Genomic DNA, 24426 nt, shown 5'->3' on the forward strand with positions numbered 1-24426 from the left:
CAGCAGGGTTACAAGGTGAAAATCATTTCTTGTAAGTTTTGCCACGAACACAGCCCCGTCTCCTCACACGTGGGAGCGTTTGCCTACCTCACCGTCCGCATGGCCGGTCAGATGTTCAAAGCACCCTTGCTCCTTCCTACCTGCTGGCGTCAGAGCCCTGCTCCTCTCGGCCCGCTGTGGGCCCCTGGGCTGGATTTGGACCTCTCCTTCCTCACCAGGGAAGCTCCTGCCGGGACAACTGCGATGACTGGGATGCGGGGTCACTGAGGCAACGACACCTCCTGGCCGGATCCCCCATCCCCCAAAACGGCACTCTTGGCCTGCCCAGAAACCGCGGGGTGATGTAATGACCTGAGGCCTGGAAAAATAAACAGCTCTCAGGGAAACCAGTGGTAGCCGTTGTAAGCAAATACCCCGCAGCCACCTGGAACCTCACACATGACGTGATTGGAAGGAAGAATGAGTAATCCGCTAACGTTAGCAGCCGAGGACAGGTCTAGGCTTGTGAGCATTTAAAATGTCTGTATAAAAACAAACCCTTGATGTTTATTTCTATAACTGGCCTTCTGGACGCCTGCCCATCTATCTGCTGCAGGTGTCTTGGTCCGTCATGGCCAGAGAATAGAGCTGGGGACAGGGAAGTGTGGTCATGCCTTTGTCCCTCTCCGTAGCAGCAAAGGCCTTTCTCAAGTTTTCCCTCTGCAGACAGGACCTGTACACACATTTAGAGGCCCCAGAGAGCCCAGCCCCACATCCATTTTTCCTCGTTTTTTTTTTTTTTTTAAGATTTTACTTATTTATTTGACAGAGAGAGATCACAGTACACAGAGAGGCAGGCAGAGAGAGAGAGAGGGAAGCAGGCTCCCCGCTGAGCAGAGAGCCCGATGCAGAACTCGATCCCAAGACCCTGAGATCATGACTTGATCCGAAGGCAGAGGCTTAACCCTCTGAGCCACCCAGGCGCCCTTTCCTCGTTTTTTAAAATTAGTTTTCCCAGTTGTCTTGCTCCTTCGCCTCACTGCATCTGCTTTGGACACAGGGGTGCGGTGATGGGCCAAGGTGAGGTGAGAGTGTGATCGGCCTTTGGGCCTTGCTTGAACAGCAAAAGTTTTGTTTTGTTTTGTTTTGTTTTAGTAGGTGAGTTTGTGCAGGTTTTGGTGCTGATAGCAAAACCATGTGCCCTAGCATTTTCTTTTGGCCTCTGCTACTAAAAACCTGAAACTACAGATCCCTCTAAGGTATTGTAATTGGCTCCTTCCCATTTGCTAGACATCAACTCTGGTCTCCGCTCTGAGGATCCTCATTCTGTGTTTATTTGTAAAATGGCTTTGCGAGAAGGCGGAGTATATGTCTTATAAACACACTCCCACGTAAGTGTTTTTGGGAGATGAAGAGTGAAGTTAGACACTTTTTATGACAAATTAAAAACTCTCTCTTCCTCCCACCGGCCCCTGCTCCAGCATGTGCCCCCTCCTTCCTTCTTGCCTAAATGTGTATTTGCTAGCTCTTGTCCTTAAAGGACAGAGCTTGTCAGATCAAGGTCAATGAAGTTACTGAGCAAAATAGAAACAAGACTGCTTGCCACTTCTCAGTACTTGTCATTGCAAAACCACTGGGAAACATTTCACATGCTTGTTGGTGGAAGGGTCACATGAGCTCACTTAATAGTATGAGGCAGGAGAGATGGAGCCTTTTCTAAAATTTGAGGGGATGTGAGTCAGTGATGTTTTGGGGGAAAAGTTAAAAAAAAGTGCCTATATTCTATATTGGGACGATCCATCCTCCAAGAACTATCTGCTGTAGAATTTATATCTTGTTTTCCTCCACTCCTCAGTTTCTTCTGTGTGGGAAGGCAGAGGTCGGTGCATCCAACAATGGTGAACCATGCCTGGTCATTTTAGGTTCCACAGAGAGAAATCATTTAGACAGGCCGGTTGGTTTGTAATTTTCCCTTCCACGTCCTCACCCACGACGTTTTGTCCCAGCAGCATGCCCTATTTACAGAGCCAACTGCAAACACCCCTGTGAGTAGGTGCCCTGAGCCAGCGTCGGGGATGTGGGGTGGGCATGGTGACTTTTGTTCTGGGGATCTGGCCTCTGAGCCACAGGATGCCTCTGAAGGGGTTGAGAGGAACAAGGGAGAACCCGGAACCAATGCAATAGCCTTGCTTAACCCCTTCCTAGTGCTTGGGTTCCTAGGGGACGTGGGAGGCGGAGTTTGGGTCATGGAGGTGGAGTTTGGGTCCAGCCCCAGAGCGGGGGGCGGGGGGAGTGCTCCCAAAACTGCCTAATTGTAAGGCTGTGGGCTTTGAGACCGCCTCGTATCGTACCACCACTTCATTTTCAGTGACCGAATAGAGCCCAGGCTAGTCACAGGCCCATCCACCTGGTGCGAAAGGGAAGAAATGCGAGGCATGTCTAAGCAAGGAGCTGGCTGTTGGGCTGGGGCATGCCAAAGGGAGGGGGCAGCGGTGCCGTCCACTCCAGTGCAGAGAGATGTTCTATCACTGATCTTGTTTGGTGTTGCCGGCACAGCGGTCATAAAGATCTTAGTTCCATTATTATCTGTTTAGTTGGCCTACCGCCAGTGTGCCCCTGTATCACCTGAACCTGCGTGGACTGTGGCCACTGCCCATCTGTGGTCCATCCCTGCAGTCCAACTGAGGAGACCAGTTATTCACCGGGATGGGTCAGGAAGCCCAGGTTCTTTCCACATTTGCTGAGAACACTGCCACCTTAGACCGGCTAAGACTCTGGGGCCAGGAGAAATTCTTGGCCTCTACTTCTTCATTTAATCCCCCAGGGACCCTAAAGTGTGTGTGCTGTCATTACCCTGCTTTCACAGGTAAGGAGCCTGGGACTTACAGAGCTGAAGGAGACTGCCCAAGGTCACAGAGCTAACACATGGTGGAGGCAGATCCATCTGACCCCATGTTCTTGGCCACCACCCTGTGTGGCCTCCAGCTGTTGTTGACTTCCATGAAACAGCCACAGAGCCTTCCCTGTGCCAGGCCCAGGGGTGGAGTATGCAAACTGGGAGTGCTAGGCTCTTACTCTTGCTTTCAGCCTTGCCAAGGAAGCCCAGGTGTCCCCCATGCCACTCCCACTCCTGCTCCTCTGACTGCCCTGAGTTCCCTCTGGTGTTTGGGACCAGCCAGCTCCCTGAGCCTTGCTGCCATCCTCACCTGTTCTGGGCCGGGGGGAAGAGCATCTTTTGGCCAGTTCGTCCATCAGAAGGGGTCACCTCCTCCAGAGACCAACCTCCTCCAATGGCCCAAAGTCCATCTGTAGGTTAAGATTGGGTGATGGTACCATTTTCACTTCATTTGGCTGCCCAAATGAATGAAATGGCCTTTAGATTAAAGAGATGGGAGAACCCATCCCAGTGGAAGGGCAACCATTTTAAATGTGTGCATTTTCTGTCTCTGTTCTCCCTCCCTCCCCCCATCCCCCCACTACCTGCTGCACCCCTGAGCACATTTTCAGGGCTTGACTCTGTTCTCTTTGTCGGTGAGGCTGCTTCTCCTCTGACCTGGCAGGGCCTCTCCTCTGGGCCTTTCCTTTTCTAGGCCTGTTGTCTGTCTTCAGATCTGAAGGTAGGCCTGAGCAATGGTTCTGTGCATTCCCCTCTTCTCTTGGGGGCTCTTGAAGCCCTAGAAGAGTATGCCTCGGGAGTCGGCACTGGCCTAGGGGCTGCTCAGTGCTGGATATTACAGAGGGCCCACGGTGACGGGGCAGAGCCAGCCCAGCACATGGTGCTTGGAACTGTCCTCCGGGGGCCACTTGGCCCATCCTGTGAAAAAGTGCAAAGTCCACAAGTGAGAAAAATAACCTCTTCACACAGTTGGCTTGAAACCATAGGTGCTAAAACCCTGTGTGGCCAAGTAAACAAAAAGGGCCTGCTTGGCAAAGTTCCATTAATCATTCCCGAAGACGGTGGGTTCCAGCAGCTTGTCCTCCCCTGGAGACCGCACCTCCCGCCCTTCAAAACCCGGAAAGTCATTGCCTTCCGACCTGGTCCTACCTGTCCCTCCTCCTGCCTCTGCCGTGCCTCTGCGGCTGGATTCTCCACGCCAAGCCTGTGGCCCGCGGTGTAGGTGACTGCCACCCTCACTCGCTGACTCAGGGAACCCGGAGGCAGGGGCCGCGGGAGTTCTTCCGCCTCTGGAATTTCAAGTTGTGATTTAGGAAAGGTTGTTTTTAACACACGGTTTGTTATTTTGGGTTATTGGGCAGCATTGCATTCATTTTTGATAAGAGGCAAGGTGGGCGTGTGGTATTGGAAGAGGTTTTGGGTGAATTGTGGGCCATACAACACTAGTGTTTTCCTTAATGTTCTTGGCCTGCTGGGCAATTCCATTCACAGTGAAACATAAATAAGCTCCTCTCGCTTTCCAGGCGGGTCACCTTTTACGGGTTTTTTCCCCCTAAGAAAATCCAGTGGTTGATAGTCTGAGGGTGGAGTGTAGCATTTTCCAGGATTAATCAAGGGGATAGATATTCTTATCTTGGTCTCTGCAGTCTCAGCCGCCCGTTGGGTATTTACTTCGCGGTGCGGGGCCCCATGTATAAAATGCCAGGCTAGAACAGAATTCTGCTGCTGGAGATGGCACATAGCAGGGGTTCAAGCAATAGAGGGGTTCTTGGGCTAAACACTCTTTCTGTATCCTTTAAATAGAGACTCCACGGTTGTGCTATGAATAAGGAGCTGGGGGCTAGGGGTGGGGGTGGGGAGGATAAGGAAGGGAGCCATAGAGTCTTCGCTCTCGGGAACCTCCAGTCCAGACAAGTCATGGTCCCCAGTCTCCTCGAGGGGAGCAGATCCTCAGTCCTAGACTCAGGAGAGGGAGGCTCACTAAGATTGCGGCCCTCAGGGAAAGCTTCAGGGACGGAGGAAGGCCTGACGTGAGGATAGGTTAAGACCTCAGGGCTAGTTCTTTCATCTTACTATGTCTCCCAGAACTTCCATGACCTCTCCAGAGGCCGACTCAGTGCCAACCCATGCCCAGTACCAGACCGTGTGATAACGTGTGTCCACCAAGGCCCCTGACCTCCTCTGCATCCTGTGAGCCCTCATCTCGTGGGTCACTTAGGATCCGTGTCAGGTCCAGCGCTCTGGGGACACCCTCCTCTCTTGGCCCACTGTCCTCTATTCCATCATCTTCCCACTTCCTTTCCTCTCATGGAAGCAACTCTTGGTCAGGATGGCCTGGGCACCTGCCCTTTGTTACCAACCGTGCCTCCACTGGGAGGAGAGCCTCTGGTTCTTTCTCCAAGAATATTGCCTCAGTCATCAAGACACCTTCCCAGTGCACATTTCTATGGCCCGTGACTCTTCTTGCTTCTTCTGAGTATGGTTTTCTGTAAGACTGGGGGTTTTTTTGCTCTCATTTTTCATATGGACCTTGTGACGTTGGTGTGTGAACTTGGCTAGGGTACAGTGCCCGGTTTCTAGACCAATAGACTGTTTCTGCACTAGTCTAGACATTGCTGCCAAGGTTTTTTTTTTTTTTTTTTTTTTTTAAAGAAAAGATCAACATTTGTAATCAGTTGACTTTAAGTAAAGCAGATGACCCTCCATAACGTGGGAAGGCGTCATCCAGTCCATTGAAAGTCTTCAAAGCAAAATCTGAGATTTCCTGAAGAAGGAATTCTGCCTCCAGCCTGCAGCATAGAAATCCTGCCTGAGTTTCCAGCCTGCTGACCTGACCTATTGATTTTGGACTCAGGATTGCAGGATCATTCCTACTTGAATTTCTAGCCTGCTGGCCTACCCGGCAAACTTCCCACTTGCCAGCCCCATGATCATGTGAGCCAATTCCTTAAAATAAATACCTCTCTCTCTCTTTCTCTCCCTCTCTCTCTCTCTCTCTATATATATATATATAGATTGATAGATAATATATTCATATATATATTATCTCTATATATAAATCCATATATATGTGAACTTGGCTAGGCTATAGTGCCTATACACACACACACACACACATACACACACATATGCATATATGTATGTATATGGATCTATATAGAAAGATAATATATATATGAATATAAATAGAGAGAGGGGTCTAGATACAGACAGATCTAGATATCTGGGTATAGATGTAGATGTAGGTCTTTTATTGGTTTTCTTACTCTGGAGAACCCTGATTGCTACTGCCCTGCCCTGACTAACTGCCTTCTTCCCCCCTGCTTCCATCTCTATGAGGCTCCCCTGCTCTTTCTCCAAAGAGTTCACGACGTGACTGGCTCTCGGATACCTGCAGGCCTGGGTTATGCAGTGTCTCAGCTTTTCTCTCTGCTCCTTCCTTTACCAGCTCCTCTTCTGGAAGGCAGCAGCCAGAAAGAAAGAGCAGCCCAAGAACCTGAAACTCGAATCCTCTAATGTTTATGTTTGTTGGCTATTTTTGTTTTAAAAAGAAAAAAAGTAAAGAAGAAAAAAAAGGAAAAAATGATAAAGGAGAAAAAGTTCCCAGGACAAAAGGGTAAACTCTGGGCTAAAATCAGGATTGGGGATTAACTGAGGATTTAGGTTGTCCACGCTCTCCTTTGCTCCTAATTACCACAAGTAATTGAGAGGCGCAGAGGCAGGGGCTAGCCACAGCAGACAGAGCTGTTCTCCATGCTTATCCTGTCTTGGCGGGACACGCGAGAACCCGTGCCCTGGGCCTGCAGAAGGGGTTTAGGTTTGTCTGGTTCAGCCTCGTCTTTCCCTCCCCTGTCCCCCTCCCTGCCCCTCCCGCCCTGCTTCAGGCCTGCTTTTCCCTGGTGCTAGAGTAAGTGATGGCAGAGAAGGCCGTGTTTTCTGGGGACCAGGGCTGGGCCATGTCCTCATTTCTTCCACGGGACAGTGTTCTGTCGTATTTCTTCTCTCAGGCAGACAGATGTGTGTTGATGGAACTCAAAGACCCCACTGCCGGGTGAGGAGTGACGTGGCTCTCGTCTCTCTTCGGTACCATCCTGGCACTGGATCGTGGGGCGGCGGGGGGTGCGTGAGTATGTGAGAATGTGTCTTCCTGTCTCCGCTCGCCCCCTGGCCGGCCCCGACTGCTCCCCTCTCTGTCAAGCGTTTGCAGATGGGCCTGGCCCTTCTCCTCACCATCAGGCCAAACCTTCTGATGTTGTCATCCTTCCCTGACGTTTCTGAAGCAGGGACAGAATGTTATAAAGCAGGGGCATCCCCTTCTGGGCAACTCCCTCTCTGAACCAGAGGTCAGGAAGAGACCCTTGAAGGAGACTACTAGTGTTGCGTGATTCCAAGGTGACTTCTTGGTACTTGGGAAAATGGATAGTTGTGAATTTTAAGGTTCCTTTGGGAGGTGACCCAGAAGGGCAGAGGGTGACAGCAGCCCTACGGAGGGGGCTGGCTTCTGTCTCCTCAGATACAGAATGAGTTTTGCCCCTTGGTACATTCTGATTTATATTTGCATGACCTCTGGGGAAGCACTGGAGGAATAACCCATTGAGCTATTATTAATCAATTGACTGAAGGGTGTGAGAGGCTACAAAAGTCCTTGTATAAGGAGTAAATTGATCAATGTGGAGTTGAGCAAGTCAAGGTGTTTCACATGCTACTGCTGTGTAACAATCCACCCCAAAACTTAAATGGCAGACGGCAAAAATAATTTTTCCTTTAATTTATCATGTTTCTGTGGATTTGCTGCGTGTTTCCCCGACTGGCTCTGTCTGAACTCACTCCTGGACTCATCCAGCTGGAGGGTCCATGGGATTGGGTGGCCAAGATGGCCAAGGGCACACCTCTGGCGGTTGGGCTGGCTGCAGACCGAGTGACTCCTGTTTTCTTCTGTGCCTTTCATCTTCCGGTGGGCTGGCCTGGCTTCCTTCTGTGCTGTTCTCAGGGCAGCTTCTAAGAAGGTGGAAGGTGAGGCTGCAAGGCCCCTAAAGGCCTAGGCCTGGAAGGGACATGCTGTACCCCCGCCTCCCCTTTCTCTTGGTCCAGTCATCATCTGGGTGAAGGGGTCTGAGGTGCGATTCACCGGAGCCCCTTTCTAACTATTTGCCACACCAAGGAAAAGAAGAATTGGGAATCGAATGAAGATCAGACTAGCATCTGGCAGTGAGAGATGGTGTTGAAGACGGGTAGTAGCGAGCAAAGCCTGGGAGCAGACTCCCGGGGGGGGGGGGGGTGGCGGGGCCGCTCTGCTACTCCCTAGTTGTATGACCTTGAAGAAACCCTGCAGCCAGCTTGCGGTCCTGGGTCCTTCTCTGCTCCCTGAGGATAATAATAGCACCTATCTTGAGGCTTGTGGTGAGCTTAAAGTGAGTTAATACAAACCAAGTGCCTAGTTCCAAGCTTGGCCCACGGTAAACCCTGAAACAGGTGTGAGCTCTTCGTCTTCATTTTGTGTTCTTTGATGGCAGGTGAGTGACAAATGTGGCTTTAGGTTTTCAGTTCCACAGCAAAGAGGCAAAAATACTCGGGTACAAGATGTGTGGTGTGTTCAGGCTGAGAAAAATCATTGGTTCAGAAGAAGCTGTGCTGTGTTAATGGGCAAATGCGTGCGTTTACACACTTGATTTGGAATGTGGCAGATTTGGGGAGTCTGCAGAGTGACTGACCCAAGAGAACGTCACGCTAAAGACAAATTCATTTTTCTCCCAGAGCAAATGATTAGAGGCACCAACCTGTGTCTAAAATTTAGCAAGACAGGCTCAACTGTCAGAAGCCCTTGACTGGGGTCCCAGCTCTCTCCTCTCTCCTCTCTGGCTGAGTACACTTGGGAAAATTCATGAATCCCCTCAAAGCTCAGCTCAGTCTACAAAATGAACATAGTCCTCGTGCCCCGCTCAGATGGATGAAGAGAGTAAGCAAGCAAAGCCCTTTGTCTATCACCGGGCACGTACTACTCAATGAATATTTGCTTTGACTGTTATTCATATAAAGATGGTCTTGGGGCACCTGGGTGGCTCATTGGGTTAAAGCCTCTGCCTTCAGCTCAGGTCATGATCCCAGGGTCCTGGAATCGAGCCCCGCATCGGGCTCTCTGTGTGGTGGGGAGCCTGCTTCCCCCTCTCTCTCTGCCTGCCTCTCTGCCTACTTGTGATCTCTGTCTGTCAAATAAATAAATAAAATCTTAAAAAAAAAAAAAGATGGTCTTAAAGGAGATCTCTTTTGGAAGATAAATTTTCTGGGTACTCTTCAGAAATGGTTAAGTGATTATTATCATAAACTTCTCCTGTCTCTTTCTTAGAGGGGCATCTGGAATTTTCAGGGCCTGTCCTAAAGCAGCAAGCGAATGTGCCAACAGGCCATCACCCCTAGACATAGCCTTCTCTCTAATTCCACGCCAGGCCCATGTTTCCAAATTAGCAAGATGTGTCCCTTGTGCGGTTTTTATTCTCCATCGAACTCCATGAAGCTTCTGTGGAGGCTGGCAGCTCACGGTTCAGGGCAGCCTTCAAGGACTTCCAGAAGTCTGTCGACAGCCCCCAAACCATGGGATGCCGCCTCCTCTTAGATGGCTTCTCTCCTCATTTCTGCAGTTTCGGGATCCTCAATGGTGTGAAGTCAGGGGATCGTTCTCCCTGCCTCTCGGGAAGCTTCCCCCCCACTCCCACTCTCTCTGCCTCTCGCTTTTGGGCTGATTTATGGCTTTAGAATGTTGGCCCAGAGGATCTTAATTTAAAGCCTCTGTCGGGGTTGTCGCATGAACATGGTGCCAGTAAAAAGCTGTTTTCCTTTGGTTTTGCTCCTCCGTCGCCTTTCTCAGGGCATGAAATATGAGGTCGGGAAGTAAGGTAACCAAACTGGGATTGTGGGAGCTCTTGAAAAACTCTTACGTCATCCAAGGCAGGGGCCCAAGGCAGGATTCTGGGCCGTTAAGCCAACTTCATGTCTCCGGTAAACCCATCAATTTCTGTCTCTTACTCATCAATCTCTGTCTCTTATTTGAGCTGCCTCTAGAGTCTCTTCCGCTGGTAGTTCTAATTAGGTTCAGAATCCCTCCTCTGGAGTCTGTCCGCTCTTACGGACTCCTGTCCCTCTAGCCATGGGAGTTCTGTTTAGTTGTGCTGTATTTACTTTATAAGAACAGTAGTATTTTTTTTCATTTTCCAAATTCAAAGTTATATTTTAATTGTGAATGTGTTCTGCTCACCTGCTTCCTCACCCTGAGATGTCTTTATGGCACTAAGCAGACATTCCCTCCCCCACCCCCGCAACAACGAGAATCAAGGGGCTGTCGCTTTTCCACGTTTTTTTCTGGGAGCGGAATCTTTTGCCCATTGTGTGACTTTTCCCGGAGACCGCGTGGGACTGCTTTGCGGCACCGTGTGCACCTGCTTTGTTGAAACACCTGCGCCGCTCGTCCGTGGGTCACTGATGGAGCTGCGGTTCAAAGGTTTGGCTCCTGTCGAGTTCAGCGGCTGTGACTTGGACCGTTTGGGCTCTTCAGTGAGTTCCGTGAGCCTCCAGGCTGCTGATACCGGCTTCCTGGCTCGAAGAACTGTATTTTTATTAACACACTGTTAACATTTCACGGGATGCCCAAGACTATTCCTGTCATCTTCAAGAGGAAAGCTGTGGCATCACGTTCGTGAAAGAAAGAAAGATATAATAAAGAAATAGACAAAAGAGAGTAATAGTTCAGGTTTATGATGTGACCCCTTTTATTATTTAAAAAAAAAAACAAGTGAATGTGGGCATATGCATTTTTTCATGTCGTAGGTGCAAGACAGAAGGTCTAGGGCAGGCAGTGTTTAATTTCCGTGGGATTCTGGGGTTTTCACAATTTTTTTTTATACCAAGAAAAGAAACCCAATGCTATTTATTTTTTAATAACAACAAGACAAATGAAAACACAAGAACCACCCAACAGGAACAGGACATCAGGCAGGTCATTAGTGGACTGGTGGGTGGGGTTTTCAGGCCAGGGACCTGGCTCAGGGTGCCACACACAGCCTTGGGCCCTGCTCGGGGAATCCAGGTTTGGCTGTACAGACGTGTTCACCGGCTGCCCGCCGCCGCTGAGCACAGACACTTCCTGTGGGCGTCTTTCTCTCCCACTGGATAGAGCAGCACCTTGTCATGGCCTCGGGCCTGTCGAGCCTACTTTGCCCAGCCCTGTTGGAACCTGGGAAGGAGTGGGCTTGGGCTGTGTTTCTAATCCTGTTGGGCGCTGAGCATCGCTCCCCTGAGGCTGGCGGCCGTGGCTCAGTCCTGCTGGGTCTGGGCTTGGGAGAGTGTCTGCAGGCACAGGCATTCCTGCGTCCGCTCCTCATCTCTCAGGGGTTAGGCTTCTGTACCTCCGCCTCTCCCAGAGCTAGGAGAGGAGCCTCATCCGGAACCACTCTGAAAACAGTCAGGAATTCCACCCCCAGGGCAAACTGCTGTTCAGATAAGGAGCGGCCTTGCAGCCCCCAGCTGGCTTGTGGCCCTGCTAGAAGGAACTTCTCCAACTTCGTGTGAATGCTAACGAACCCTGGCAGTGGAGAGGCTTTGGGGAGGTTCTGGGCCTCCAAACCCCCACTCCCATCCCCACCCTCACCATGGGGGCCGGTGCAAGGCCGGTACGGGAGCCACAGCTCTCTGCTGGGTGATTCCCCAGCCATTTGTTGCTTGGGGCCAGGCCGGATCCTTGCTGGGAAAGCAGCAATGATAAGCTGCAAGAGTGCAAGTCACCACAGGCTGCCTCTTCTCTTGCAGAGAGAGTCCATTCATGTGACCAGGAGAGGCAGAGCGCCCTGGAAGAGGCCAGGCAGAATCCCCGGGAGGGCATTGTCATCCCCGAGTGCGCCCCCGGGGGGCTCTACAAGCCTGTGCAATGCCACCAGTCCACTGGCTACTGCTGGTGTGTGTTGGTGGACACGGGGCGCCCGCTGCCCGGGACCTCCACGCGGTAAGCCCTCCCCACCCCACACACCCGGAGCCTGTCCAGTCCCTGAGATGGACCCCGGGGGGAGGAGCAGCAGCTTGCTGTTAGGCTAGCTTCACATTTCCCTGCTTGCCTGACCCGGTGGGAATCAAGGCACTAGGAGAATGTTTCTGCACTGTGTCCTGGGTTCTGGTCACAGTTCTATTCCTTCCTAGCTGGGTGACCTTGGAAAAGCAGGTTGGAACCTCAGTGCACTGGTGAGGAGGTTAAGGCCCTGCCTGAGTCCCTAGGTTCTGTAGATCCCAAAAGTCCTGCATGCAGACACAAGGTGACATCGCTCTGCTTGAGTGACAACTGGGGACATGCCTCAACATGTCTCTGTGGGAACATTGCTACCGGGATTGGGCAGCTGCTGGACAGCACAGGAGATGATCCGCAGCCTGCCCTGGGAGTTTTAGACTTAGTGGCAACAGGATGGTTGTGGCTAGCCGTGGCTCCAGCGGGCTCAGTTCCTGGCCCCTCCTCACCCCTCCCCCCACTCCCGTGTCTCTCTTCCCAGCTACGTGATGCCCAGTTGTGAGAGCGATGCCAGGGCCAAGAGTGCGGAGGTGGACGATCCCTTCAAGGACAGGGAGCTGCCAGGTGGGAGACAAGGCTGCCCCTTGCTGAAGCCCTCCCCTCTTCCTATTCCTGCACCTCCCATCATGCCCAAGCATCTCCTTCCTCTGCTCTGGCTCTGTCTCCCCTTTTGTAGGATGGCGTGGGGGGAGGGGTGTGGGGCGAAGCCTCCCAGGAGCCCTGGGACCTGCATCCAGGCTGGGATTTGTCCCTAAGGATGCCGGTGCCCTTGAGCAATTTGTTCCTCCTCCTTGCTCTTAGCTTTTATCTTCATAACGTAGCCATTGGGTTAAAATCGTGTCCTTGCCATCCTGCAATTCTTTGTCCGTCGGGGGGTGATTGGGACAGTGTTCCAGGGGCTGAGAGGAGAACTTTCAGGGAGGGGCTGTCCTGAGGGGCATGGGCAGTGTCCGTGGCCATCCCAGTGGCACAGGACTGTCACTGGGATGTGACCCAAGACGTGTGGGCAGGGGCCCAGAGCCTCCAGCTGGCCGCTGTGAGGGGTTTTTCATATTTAACAGTGTGCTCTGCCAGCGGGTGACAGGAAGATCACTAAATATTGGTGGCTTGGAACAGGGTAGTCTTTAGCAAGCACGGACTCGGACCTACGCCGAGGGGAGCTGGGCCCCCTCCCCACTCCCTGTCAGGACTCCACGTTGAGAACTGAAAGCAGAGGCTCCTGAAAGTCCTGTTGTGAAAACCAGCCTGTCCCGAGAGATTGGAGTCATAGAGGCAGAGTACCCGCTTCGGGTCCCCGCCTCAACAGTGTGAACTGAGATTCCGCCATGTGCCGGGCATGAGGGTGAGATCAAGGGCTCTGAACAGCACAGGGCTCCCACAGCTGAGGAAACAGATACAAATAAATGAATACAAGCTGGTATAAAGATCCGTGGCAGGTGCTCTGAAGGGGAAGAGCAGCGAGCCATGAGATGTGAAGGGAGACTGTGGTTCTGGGCCCGGGGCTTCTCTGAGAAGGTGGTGGTTCACCAGAGACTGGGTGGGTTGCCGGAGGGAAGACAGAGCTGTCACTGCAGAGAGGAGGGTTGTGGGAATGATCGTAGGGCCCAGTGGGGGCCAGCAGTCATGAATATACAGGGACACCCACCTATCTGGTTGTTCACACCAGCAGAGCTAATGCATGGGGGAGAGACTGGGGTTTTGCCAAAACCAAGCAATGGAACAAACAAGAAACAAAGGAAGGGAGGTTTTATCATCATCTAAGCTGGATGAGACAGAAGTGAAGAAAGGAGATGATTCTTGGACAGATAAACTGATAGGGCTACTTGAGTCACCTCCGACCACTGGGGGACATCTCCGTCCCTTGTGCCCCCTCAGCACTGCTCGTCCTCAGGAGAGCAGTGTTTCTGACGCTCTAGCGTGACCACCTGGTCAGACTCTCCCCGAGCTAGCTGGCGTTCCCAGCAGACTCTGAACTTGGGCGGATAGGGACCCTGTGTACCCAATCCCTAACATTTGACATAGCGCCTCAGCTGATACTCAGCAAAAATTTGTGGAATGGAAGAAAAGTGAAAGCATGATTTTCCATTTGTTCCGCTGGTCCCTTGTAGGTGGCGTGTAGAGGAACTGTGGGGGTTTATGAAACTCATCTGAGCCTTAAATAGTTCCCAGAGTGGATTTGGCTGGGCAAGAAGACCTGGAGAGGTTTGGGAAATGGTGGCAGTTGAAGAAACTGTTTGCTTGATTACTCACCTGGCAGCTGCCTTCACATCTCACTCAATCTTTCAGGCTGTCCAGAAGGGAAGAAGATGGAATTTATCACCAGCCTCCTGGATGCTCTCACCACTGACATGGTGCAGGCCATTAACTCAGCAGCGCCTACTGGAGGTGGGAGGTGAGAATGTGAGCAGGACTCAGGCCCCACGGGGCAGGTGTGTCCCTGACTTTTCAGAAGCGGGGAGGTGCTAGGCAGGGCAGGGGCCTGTCCCACCTTCTGCCAAAGATCTTGGGATCCTCTCTCCTCCCGGTTCTTCGGGACTTGCTTGCTTCTGCCTTTTAGTTACCTGATGACAGGCAAGCTCAGGGTGTCTGGAGACTTCCAGCACCTTAGTCTCAGGAGTGGATGCATTGGGGTGAGAGTCCTCAGTCGCAGGAAGGAGGAGGGGTATGTAACGGGAGCAGAAAGGAAGGACAGAGCACTTAGTGAGTTTCTTCTCTTCCGAGAAGGCAGGAATCATGAGCTTTTTTGACTTCCTGAAAATCCCAAGGGCTCCAGCTGGGAGGTTGGACATTGCATACCCAAATCCAGCCTAGTTCAGAAGACGATATGTAGGTGGAGGCAGTCCTAAATGAGGCTGAAATGCACACATGCACCGTGACCAGCATCCCAGCACTCACTCATTAGCCCATTAGGCCAGTGGTTGGAGTACACATCCATCCATCCATCCATCCATCCATCCATCCATCCATCCATCCACCTATCCATCCAACCACCCATCCATCCACCCATCCATCCACTCATGCATCCATCCACCCACCCACCCATCCATCCATATCCACCCACCCATCCATCCATCCATCCATCTATCCACCCACCCATCCATCCACCCATCCATCCATCCACCCATCCATCCACCCATCTATCATCCATCCATCCATCCACCTATCCATCCATCCATCCACCCATCCATCCATCCATCCATCCATCCATCATCCACCCACCCACCCATCCATCCACTCACCCATCCACTCACCCATCCATCCACCTATCCATCCATCCATCCATCCATCTATCCACCCACCCATCCATCCACCCATCCATCCACCCATCTATGCATCTATCCATCCGTCCACCCACCCACCCACCCATCCATCCACCCATCCATCCACCCACCCACCCACCCATCCGTCCACCCATCTACCCACCCATCTATCCATCTATCCATCCATCCACCTACCCATCTATCCATCTATCCATCCATCCACCTATCCATCCATCCATCCACCCATCTATCCATCCATCCATCCATCCACCAACCCATCCATCCATCCATCCATCCATCCACCCATCCACCCATCTATCCATTCAGCACCTGGTGAACGTACACAGCATGCCAAGCACTGGTCTAAGGCCTGGGAATGCAGGATGTGAGGCATGTTCCTGTCTTTAAAGTTTGCAGCTTGGTGGGCACCCTAGGCTGTAGATAGATATTTGCAAATTGCATCCTAAGTATGAGAAATGAGGTGGAAGAACAGAGAAGGATTTGCCAACTCAGTCTGGAAGAATCAGAAAGGCTTCCTGGAGGAGGTGATAGCTGGGCTGAATTTTGATGGACAAGTAGGACTGAGCCAGCAAAAGAAGGAGAGTCATCCCAGGAAAAAGGAAAGAATAATGGGGCTCCAAGAAAGAGAGTATCCATAGTCCAGGAGGCCTGGGCCAGGGAGAACAGGGTGAGGAGGAGAGGAGAGTGGCAACAGATGAGACAGAAGGGACAGTCAGGAGCTAGGAAGCCAGAGAGGAGGCACAACAGGGGATGAATGTGGAGAGGGTTCAACAGTGGAAGAAGTAGCCAGGCTCGGCAGGGATGGGCAGCCTGCCTCTGGGCTCTGAGGCTCACCGAGGGGGGGCGGGGCGAGTCCCTCCACGTCTGCCCAGAGGCAGAGCTGTCGTCAGCAAGGCAAGGAGTGCCCGCATGGAGACAGGCCCAAAAAGGCCCTGGCATGGCTGCCTGGCCAGCGAGCCACAGAACCACAGGGCATGTGTCTGGCGCAGGGAAACAGGGCTGTCAGTGATGCTGCCACCTGAGGCAGGTGTGGGCGGCTGTCCAGGAAGCCCAAGGTTAGGTCATGTCCAAATGAATGCAGAGCTTGCCACCTCCTGGGTGCCTCTCTGAAGCTGCCAGTCCAGCGCACTCATTCTCAGCAGCCCCACGGGCCTATGAGCTCTCGGGTTGGTTTCTGGTTTAACACACCCTGTGGATGGGATCAGCCTCCCCAGGAGGCCCAGCCCTATGTCTGAGACGATGGAGAGGGGCTGACAGGCTGGCGGATGGGGGCTGCTTGGGGGCAACTGCAGGCGCTCGACCATTGAGCAGCTATGGTGGAGAGAACTATAGCCAGACTTCGAGAAGAGTCGGTGGGAGGAGATGGTGAAAACTTATTTAGTAGCCCATGCCGTGGTGATTTATGCTTGGAATACCTGTTGTTTCAGGCAAGAATTGGGATGAGATACTTGTGTTTATTAGAAGAGAGTGGAAAAAGTACCCAGGAGGGGGCATGGGCTCAGAAGTCCAGGTCTAGGCGCTTCGCCCCCACAGCCCCCTGGAGCTGGCGGCGCTGCCCAGCCACTTGGGGAGCCTGCCTGTGTTTCCACAGCGCTCCCGAGGAGGCAAGATTTCAAGTGCGTCCCACTTGCTTCTTGGGAGCCTGCCCCTTGAGCATGGTCTGGCCTGGGCCCCAGGCAGACTGAGGGCACTAGGGAAGTACCAGAACTGAACGGTTCCTGGGCCAGCGGGTAAGGGACCCACAAGGGGCTGAGGGCACAGGCTGGGGCCCCTGGCCAGGGGACATCAGGACTTGATGCCTTGCCCTCAAATTGCAGGCCAAAGGGATCTTTGCAGAAAATAAAAACTAAGAAGTGTATGATGTTTTTAATCACAGTTTTTAATATCCATGTGTCTTTAGGGAATAGATTTTCTTTTTTCTTTTGAAAAACTCTCTCTTTAAGGTGTAATACAGATACAGACTTGGGAAAAGATTAAAAAAACATTCTTTCCTAAACATGTTTTCCATTTTAAGCTCCTATTACGCCAGACCGTGTTTGGTTTTGATGGGTTTTGAAAGGTTTGAACCACATGGGGAATTGTGTTACTTAGAGGCTGTATTCATAATCAAAATATGGGCAAGGGGAACCAAGAAATAGTCTAGAAATCTAGGCAGGGGCAGGGGGATGCAGGATGAAGAAGAGAGAAGCACTTGTACAGGAGGCCACTTCCTGGGTTTCAAGTCCTCCAAGGTCTCTTACTATATTTTGGGCGAGTTCTAGCTCTGACCTGAACTGGCCCTGCAGGAGGGTCTCACTGGCCATGTCCTCCCTCCCTTCATTGTGCTCCAGCCGCTGTCCTTCTCAGTACCTCCAATAGACCTTGAACCTGAACCCTCAGGGTTCCTGCCTGCCCCCCGGGCTGCCATGCCAGCTACTGCTTCAGCCTGGAATATCAGGCCCCATCTTTCTGTGACCAGCCCCGACTATCCATTTAAATGTCACCTTCTTAGCAACCAGCCAGTCTAAAGGGGCTGTCGGTCACCTTCTATCTCCACACCTCTGTTTAATTTCTCAGCCGAGCATGTACACTAGCTGACATTTTGCTGGTTTATTTATTGTCTGTCTCACCCCTACTGAATGAAAATCTAAGTTCTGTGGAGAAGGAACATGGGCTGCATTCTTCCCTGCTGTGTTCCTAGCACTCGGAATAGTCCTTGGCACATAGTAGATGCCCAATAAAATATCTGTTGAACGAATAAGCAGCTGAAGGTACCCTTTTTATCCTACACATCAGAGGGTTCACCACCTGCTGCAAGACTCATCACGAGGCCAACCGTAGCCATCATTCACCATGGCCCTCCTTTGTTACCAGGGCCCTATGGCACCCTGCGCAGGCCCCAGAGACTTGGGGTCACTGTATGGATGGACCCTAGATAGGCACCCTCGTATGAAGAAAGCACCAAGGCACAGAGCAGCTGAAGGTTGGGCGGCACATCTGGAAGAGGACTATGGAAGAGAAGCTGGGAATCCAGGCTGCCTGGGTTCTGGCCTTGGCCCTGAGTTTGGGCAACATTGGGTCTGTAGGCATAGGAGACTGAAGTCAAGGAAGACACATCTGATCCCTCCTCCCTCCTCTCAGGGTCTGGTAATTAAGGCTGGACATTTGCTGGGGTCAGTGGAAAGAGGGGACAGAGAAGTCCTATCTTCTCCCCAACCTACCACCTGTTGGGTCTAGAGATTCGGGCTTTGTACGAACCATGACATCTCTGCCCTTCCCTGGTGTAAGCTCTGTGTGGGATTCTATGGGCAAACAGGGACAGAGGCAAAGTCCGTGGCCTGGAGGAGCTTTGGTCTGGTTGAGAGAAGAGGTATGCAATCCCGTCATTGCGCTATGAACTCAGCTATGAACTCAGCGGGGCAACAGAGGACGGGAAAGTGCCTCAGGGACTTGGGGGTGGGAGGACCTGTGAGGGGAGGCTTCAGAGAGATGACATTTGAGCCACATCCTCAGTGTGAAGGGGAAAGGCCCAACCTAGAGGGACTGGGGCAGAGGGGCCTTAAGAGCCATGAGGTGGGGCCTGTGCAGGGAACCGTGAGAAGTATGGCTTACATCTGGGAGGCAGGCAAAAGGTGAGGCTGTAGATTTGGGCAGAGGCCAGATCATGCCGGGCCTTGGGATTCATGCCAAGGGCAGCACGACGCCCATGATTTAGGTGAGCATGTTGGAAGAATCATCCTGAAGGCTCTGGGGACGCTGGATGGGAAGGGAGCAAGATGGAGTGGGGAAGGTTACAGCCGTCATTGGGAGGGACAGCTGAGGAGAGGCCACACTACAGCTCTGGGGGAGGGGATGGTTCACTGAAGCTTTAGCAGCGAAATTAATCTGATTTCAAGATGATTTGTTAGTTATAGGACACGGCAGGGAGGGGAGATAGCTGCTTCCTTTTCTGGCCTTCCAGACCGATTTTGGGTGGGGGAGTGCTACTGCCCAAATCTGAGAATAGGCAGAGTGGAATGGGGTGTCCACGGAACCAGTGCTGGGAGTGCTGGGAGGGGTGGCTGACAGTCAGTCAGTCAGACAGACAGCCCGTCAGTGCTGGGAGGGGTGGCTGACAAGTGTCATTGGAGGCTGGCAGTTCTCAGTGAAGGTTTGGGGATGATTGAATTATCCTCATGGTCCTTCCCACTGGCGCTCCAGAGGGAGAGCTGCCCCTTAGATCGGCCCTCCCATGGTGCCCATTAACATTTATCAGACCCCAAGGAAGAGTTCTGAGATCCCAGCTGGCAGAATCTTCTCGAGCAGGGAAACCCTCCCCTTTCTCCATCACACCCTAGAGAAAGTCAACTTTGAGGGGAGGTGGGATGGGCTGTGTGAGCCTTCTGGTGGTCCCCCAAGGAGAGACCCTGCGTACAGTGGCTCCCTCCTTCCTGCCCAGTGCAGCTACTTGTCAATGGCCTTGCAAGGAAGAGGCTGGAATGTGGCTGACTTGGCATTTCCCAGCCCAACCCGCCCACACAGCTGGCAGGGTCCAGACCCCTCTCCAGATGGGGATCAGTTGGTCTGCTTGGCTTGGCTAGTGCTTCCAAGCCGTCCCGCCTCACCTTCTTTAAAACTGCTTGGGACAGCAGAGCAAGGCCCGAGATGTTGGCCAAAGCAAGTTTTCTCGGGCGAATGGGGCTGGCTCTCCAGCTGTGCGTTGCTGCCAAGGCAGGCCTGGCAGGGTGAGGCTGCAGAAGCAAAACTGAAAGCATTGCAGGACAAGGGCAGCACCTGTCCCCTCTCCATTTGGGGGATAACTCAATGGGGCCAGACCAGGGAGGAGCCTGGCTCGAGTGGGTTCCCTCATCCATGGAGGTGGGAGTCAACAGGACAGCCACCCAAACAGCTCAGAGACAGAGCTGCCACCAGTCTTAGGATTTGTTTTTCCAAAATCTGGAATTTGGTATCCTGTGGGTGACTTTCCATACCATATCCAAGGAAGCTTGGATAACTCTACACACGCAATGAACCCTTTCAGTAGAGTAGAGCCTCCCCTGCAGGGAGGCCAGTGGCACGGACCACCAATGTGGAGTGATGTAAGGAACCATCTCGCCCTCTGATGCAGGGTCCCCAGCCCTCACCTGATGAGCAGATTTGAAATCCAGCAACTCTGATCTCTAGGGGCGGCTGTGTGCACATAGGGAGAGAATGGTTGGAGGTTTGGTGCCAGTGTAAGTCAGCCTGGAGCTAGGAGCGCAAGCTGCCAGTGTTTTCAGAGGATATTTCTGGAAGGCTGCAAGAACCGGAGGGATCAGTGGGGTATGGCTCTGAGGTCAATGATAAGTTTGGGGGAATCTTAACTGTGATGGAAGGGACTCTAATAAGACTGAGACATTTCTGGAAACTCAAGGGGAGGCCCTTTTGCCCCACCCAGCCACCACTCCCCTGGGAAAATCTCAGCTTCTCCTTAGCTAACTGAGGCCTCTCTTTGGCTCTTTTGCACATGCATGCCCACTGCCGGTTTGACCAAACCCGGACTCCTGACCCATCTCAGTCTTGACTTGATTTTGTATGACGCATGGTATGGACTTAAAGCTGTTGTAAACCCAGAAACCTGGTTTTCAGAGTTGTAGACTAAATGCCATCAGTAGTTTTCCATTATGTTTTGTTGGAAATATTTGTTGGAAACAGCTTCCAAACCCGTCCAGCCACTGTCCTTTGTCTCGCCCCATCTTCTTCCAGAAGACTTATGGTTAAACATTCTTCCAGGGCCATGGCTGCAGTCTCCTTCCCTCTAGATTAAGGGTTCTTCAGCTGAGTCCATGAGCTTGGATGAGGTTTAGGGAGTCCAGTCAGCAGAGTGCTACGTGCAGATGCATTTTTCCAGAGAAGACCATAGCTTTGTTTAGGTTCTCGAAAGGGTCCGTGATCTCTCAAAGCTAAGAAATTCTTGCTTTAAATACACTTGGAGTTTGGCCAGGGTAAAGCACTGGGTTCCAAAGTAGGACCCTAAAGCTGTCAGTGTCACACGTAGAGCTGGGCTCTGTGATCAGCAGTGAGGATAGGATGTGGGTTTCTGGAAGTCAGAGGAGTTCAGAAGCAGGGAGCCCTAGGCAAGCTGGAATGAGGAAGAGGGGTGCCCCTCGGGGCCTACAGGACAGGCTGAGGTTGTGACAGGGTCAAGGGACCCAGAGGCACTGCTTGAAGGGGCCTCAAAGGACTTCCTCCTGGGAAGCGAGCATCCGCAGAGCCTCCAGGGCCAGGTCAGGCCAGGGGTCATGGCTGCAAGATGCTGGGGGAGTGAGGAGGGCAGGACCAAGCCGACAAGGGTGACAGGACAGGGAGAGAGAGTCAGAAGAAAAGGAAAGAAGAGGGAGCAGGAGCCAAAGGATTATCACTCCGTGTGGGGGGAAACTCCCAGAGGTTGTAAAGTGGGGCGAAGAGCTGCTTCTTGTGGTGGACCGGCCCAAAGGAAGGTGGGGGAGCTCCCTCAGTGCAGTCCCTGAGAAGCAGACAGGCGGGAGCCCCAGCAACATGTGTTGGAGGCAGCGGGCCTCTCCTGGCAGGGCAGCTGGGCAGGATGACCTCATCCCTTCCCGGCTCAGCGACTGAGGCTTTATTATTCCAGCCTCTAGGTAGACATGACGCTATGCGCTATGCAGAGCCTAAAGGTTAAAGAAAGAGCTGCGTTTGCTGCCACAGGGCTCCCATGGCCCCTGGCTGGAGGGGCCCACAGAGAGCGCTCCGTGGGAATGCAGGAGTGCCTCACTTGGGGCTCGTCCTGGCTCTCCTCCGCAGCCAGCCCGGGTGCCTCCCTCACATTTCGGGGAACACAGGCATGCAGGGTGCTCAAGAGGGAGCTAGCCACCCTCCCTCCTGTGCCTTGAACATCTTGAGAGAGAATTTTCCACTGCTCACCTGGTCTGCCCTGCAGGCTTGAGAGTGAATATGGTGGGTAAAGTAAAGGAAGTTTTAAAACACCAAAATACCACATGCCAACAGAAACAAAAATCTGAGTTCCACAACGAGGGGGCCTCGCACCTTCCCAGGTACTCCCTGCATTAAACCCATGGGGGTGACATTCCACTGGCAGATGCGATAATTGCGCTGTCTGGGAATCAGCCCAGGATGCCCAGGGGTGCCGGCCCGGGACTGCAATCCAGTTAATTAGCAACGGGCATTTAGCAGGAATGCCTGGCTTTTTGTGGTAATGAAACTTCTTTTCCCCTAAATGTTGAGGTCACCTGGGGGTGGGAAAGGGAAAGAGTTTGCTGGCTCGTTTGTAAGGGTGTGGTCAGAGATGGTCTCCTCCCTTCTGGAAAACTCAGGAAACCCCAGGGAAGAACCCCAAGGTATTGGCAAGTGCCTTGGATATTTTTCTTGCCAGATATGGTTTCAGAATGTGCTGGCAGCCCAGAGCCCCTGGTCTGGGATCCCTGTGTGACAGTGACCCCCGCTGCCTCCATTTCTGATCCACGGCAGAGCTGTAGTTCCTCTCAGGGCTCTGCAGACAACTTGAAGGTATTGGCCTCCCAACCTGAGCCTTCCTCCCCGCTACAAAGGGAAAGGTGCCCAGGATTTTGAACACAAGGGCCTGAGCCATATTTACTCAGTGCCAAGCCCTGGGAGCAGAAGCTACAGTCACCCCCCTCTGGAACAGGCTTGTCATTGGCTCTAAAAGTTTTAACTATTAGCTGGCATCCTGAATGGCATAAGTAAATCACATGGATGGGTAGGGCGTGTGAACTGTTACACATAAAAACACTGGTCTTTCCACTTTATGTGCTGTGTAGACAGGACGGTGTTATGTGTGTGGTCATTACTGTGCACCTTGACCTCAGGAAGCCTTCTTGGTTCTTATTGTCTAGTACTCCTAAGCAAAATCTCCAGGGGTTCTAGTATACCTTTGGTTTCCCAGGTCCATCTCAGACCTCCAGTCTTAAAAACTCTGCATGGAGAGACACACCCCTAGCAGGTCTGGGACTTGCCAGGTTCAGAACCTCTGTCTGTGTCCATCATAACTGCCTTCTCTCCAGTTCCTACCATACTTGGTGCCTGACAGGATCGGGCCCTGGGAGCTTTACACCTAATTGTCACTGCCCAGTGTCAGCATATTGGGTTCTGTCCCAACAAGATGCTGAGGAGTTTGAGGCCAGGGTCATTTGTCCCAGAACCTGGCCTGGTGTTGGGTGTGTGCGCATGCTCAATCATAGTCCCGATTACTGAGTGTTCATGTTCCTATGGGAACAGCAGGTTGTCCTGCAGAGAACCCCAGGCCAGGAGGACAGCTTGGATGCCAGCTGCATTTTACTTGGGTGAATTAAATCTAACTAGTGTATCCGGAGCCCCCATCTTGTACAGGAACACTCCTGGCTATGGTAGAGGGTGAGACAGGCTGATGTAATAAGAGGGACGTGCTTGGGGACCCTGGAAAAATAAAGTGTCCAGTCTTGAGAGTCAAGCAGGAGAGGACAGCTCCATCCTGCTGCTGGCTGAGTGGGGCTGGGGGGGTCTTTGGCTCGGGGGAGCCATTTCTCCCCGGCCGCAGGCAGCGCAGCACAAGGACCCCGGCATCTGACCTTGTGGGAGACACCTGTGGCAGGGCGGGTGGCTCCAGCAGGATGCTGAGCAGGGATCTCGGGCGGGGCGGGGGTCTGCCTGTGGCCCAGGTTTGCAGAACCGGACCCCAGCCACACCCTGGAGGAGCGAGTGGTGCACTGGTACTTCAGCCAGCTGGACAGCAACAGCAGCAACGACATCAACAAGCGCGAGATGAAGCCCTTCAAGCGCTACGTGAAGAAGAAAGCCAAGCCCAAGAAGTGCGCCCGGCGTTTCACTGACTACTGCGACCTGAACAAGGACAAGGTCATCTCGCTGCCCGAGCTGAAGGGCTGCCTGGGTGTTAGCAAAGAAGGTGAGTGCTTGCTTCTGGGCTCCTGGCCTTCCAGAACTTGGCCCACGGGGGCAAAGGGACCGGGGGCTCCCCCCATAGAGGGGGCTCCGGGGAGATGCCTGGGGAAGTAAAGGAGTCCACAGGCAAAATCCTTGTCCTCCCACGGTCTACCAAGAAGATAGATAGGAACGTATTTACAGACATTGTGCTGAGTGCTGGGAGAATGCGTTCGGATAAGCCAGGCATGCATGTAATGGTTCAACACAGGAGAAACTTGTCCATCTTGCCCATGCGATAGTTCAGCATGTGATTCTGGGTCATGGGGTGTGTGTGTGTGTGTGTGTGTGTGTGTGTGTGTTTCCAGGAGGACAGA

At 52.5% G+C, this 24426-nt stretch overlaps 1 protein-coding gene across 7 annotated transcripts in view; it reads left to right on the forward strand.

Annotated features, from left to right (window-relative positions):
- The window catches only part of SMOC1 (SPARC related modular calcium binding 1), a 152105-nt gene that overhangs the window by 120520 nt on the left and 7159 nt on the right, over window positions 1–24426 (forward strand). For all 7 annotated transcript variants that reach the window (XM_047737985.1, XM_047737986.1, XM_047737987.1 and 4 more), the window contains 4 exons: window positions 11672–11864; window positions 12400–12482; window positions 14205–14310; window positions 23830–24074. In XM_047737985.1, coding sequence (XP_047593941.1) covers window positions 11672–11864; window positions 12400–12482; window positions 14205–14310; window positions 23830–24074 — 627 coding nt within the window. The remainder of the gene's footprint in view (window positions 1–11671; window positions 11865–12399; window positions 12483–14204; window positions 14311–23829; window positions 24075–24426) is intronic.

Source organism: Lutra lutra, chromosome 7 (assembly GCF_902655055.1).
Source record: "Lutra lutra chromosome 7, mLutLut1.2, whole genome shotgun sequence".
In the NCBI taxonomy this organism is placed as follows: domain Eukaryota; kingdom Metazoa; phylum Chordata; class Mammalia; order Carnivora; family Mustelidae; genus Lutra; species Lutra lutra.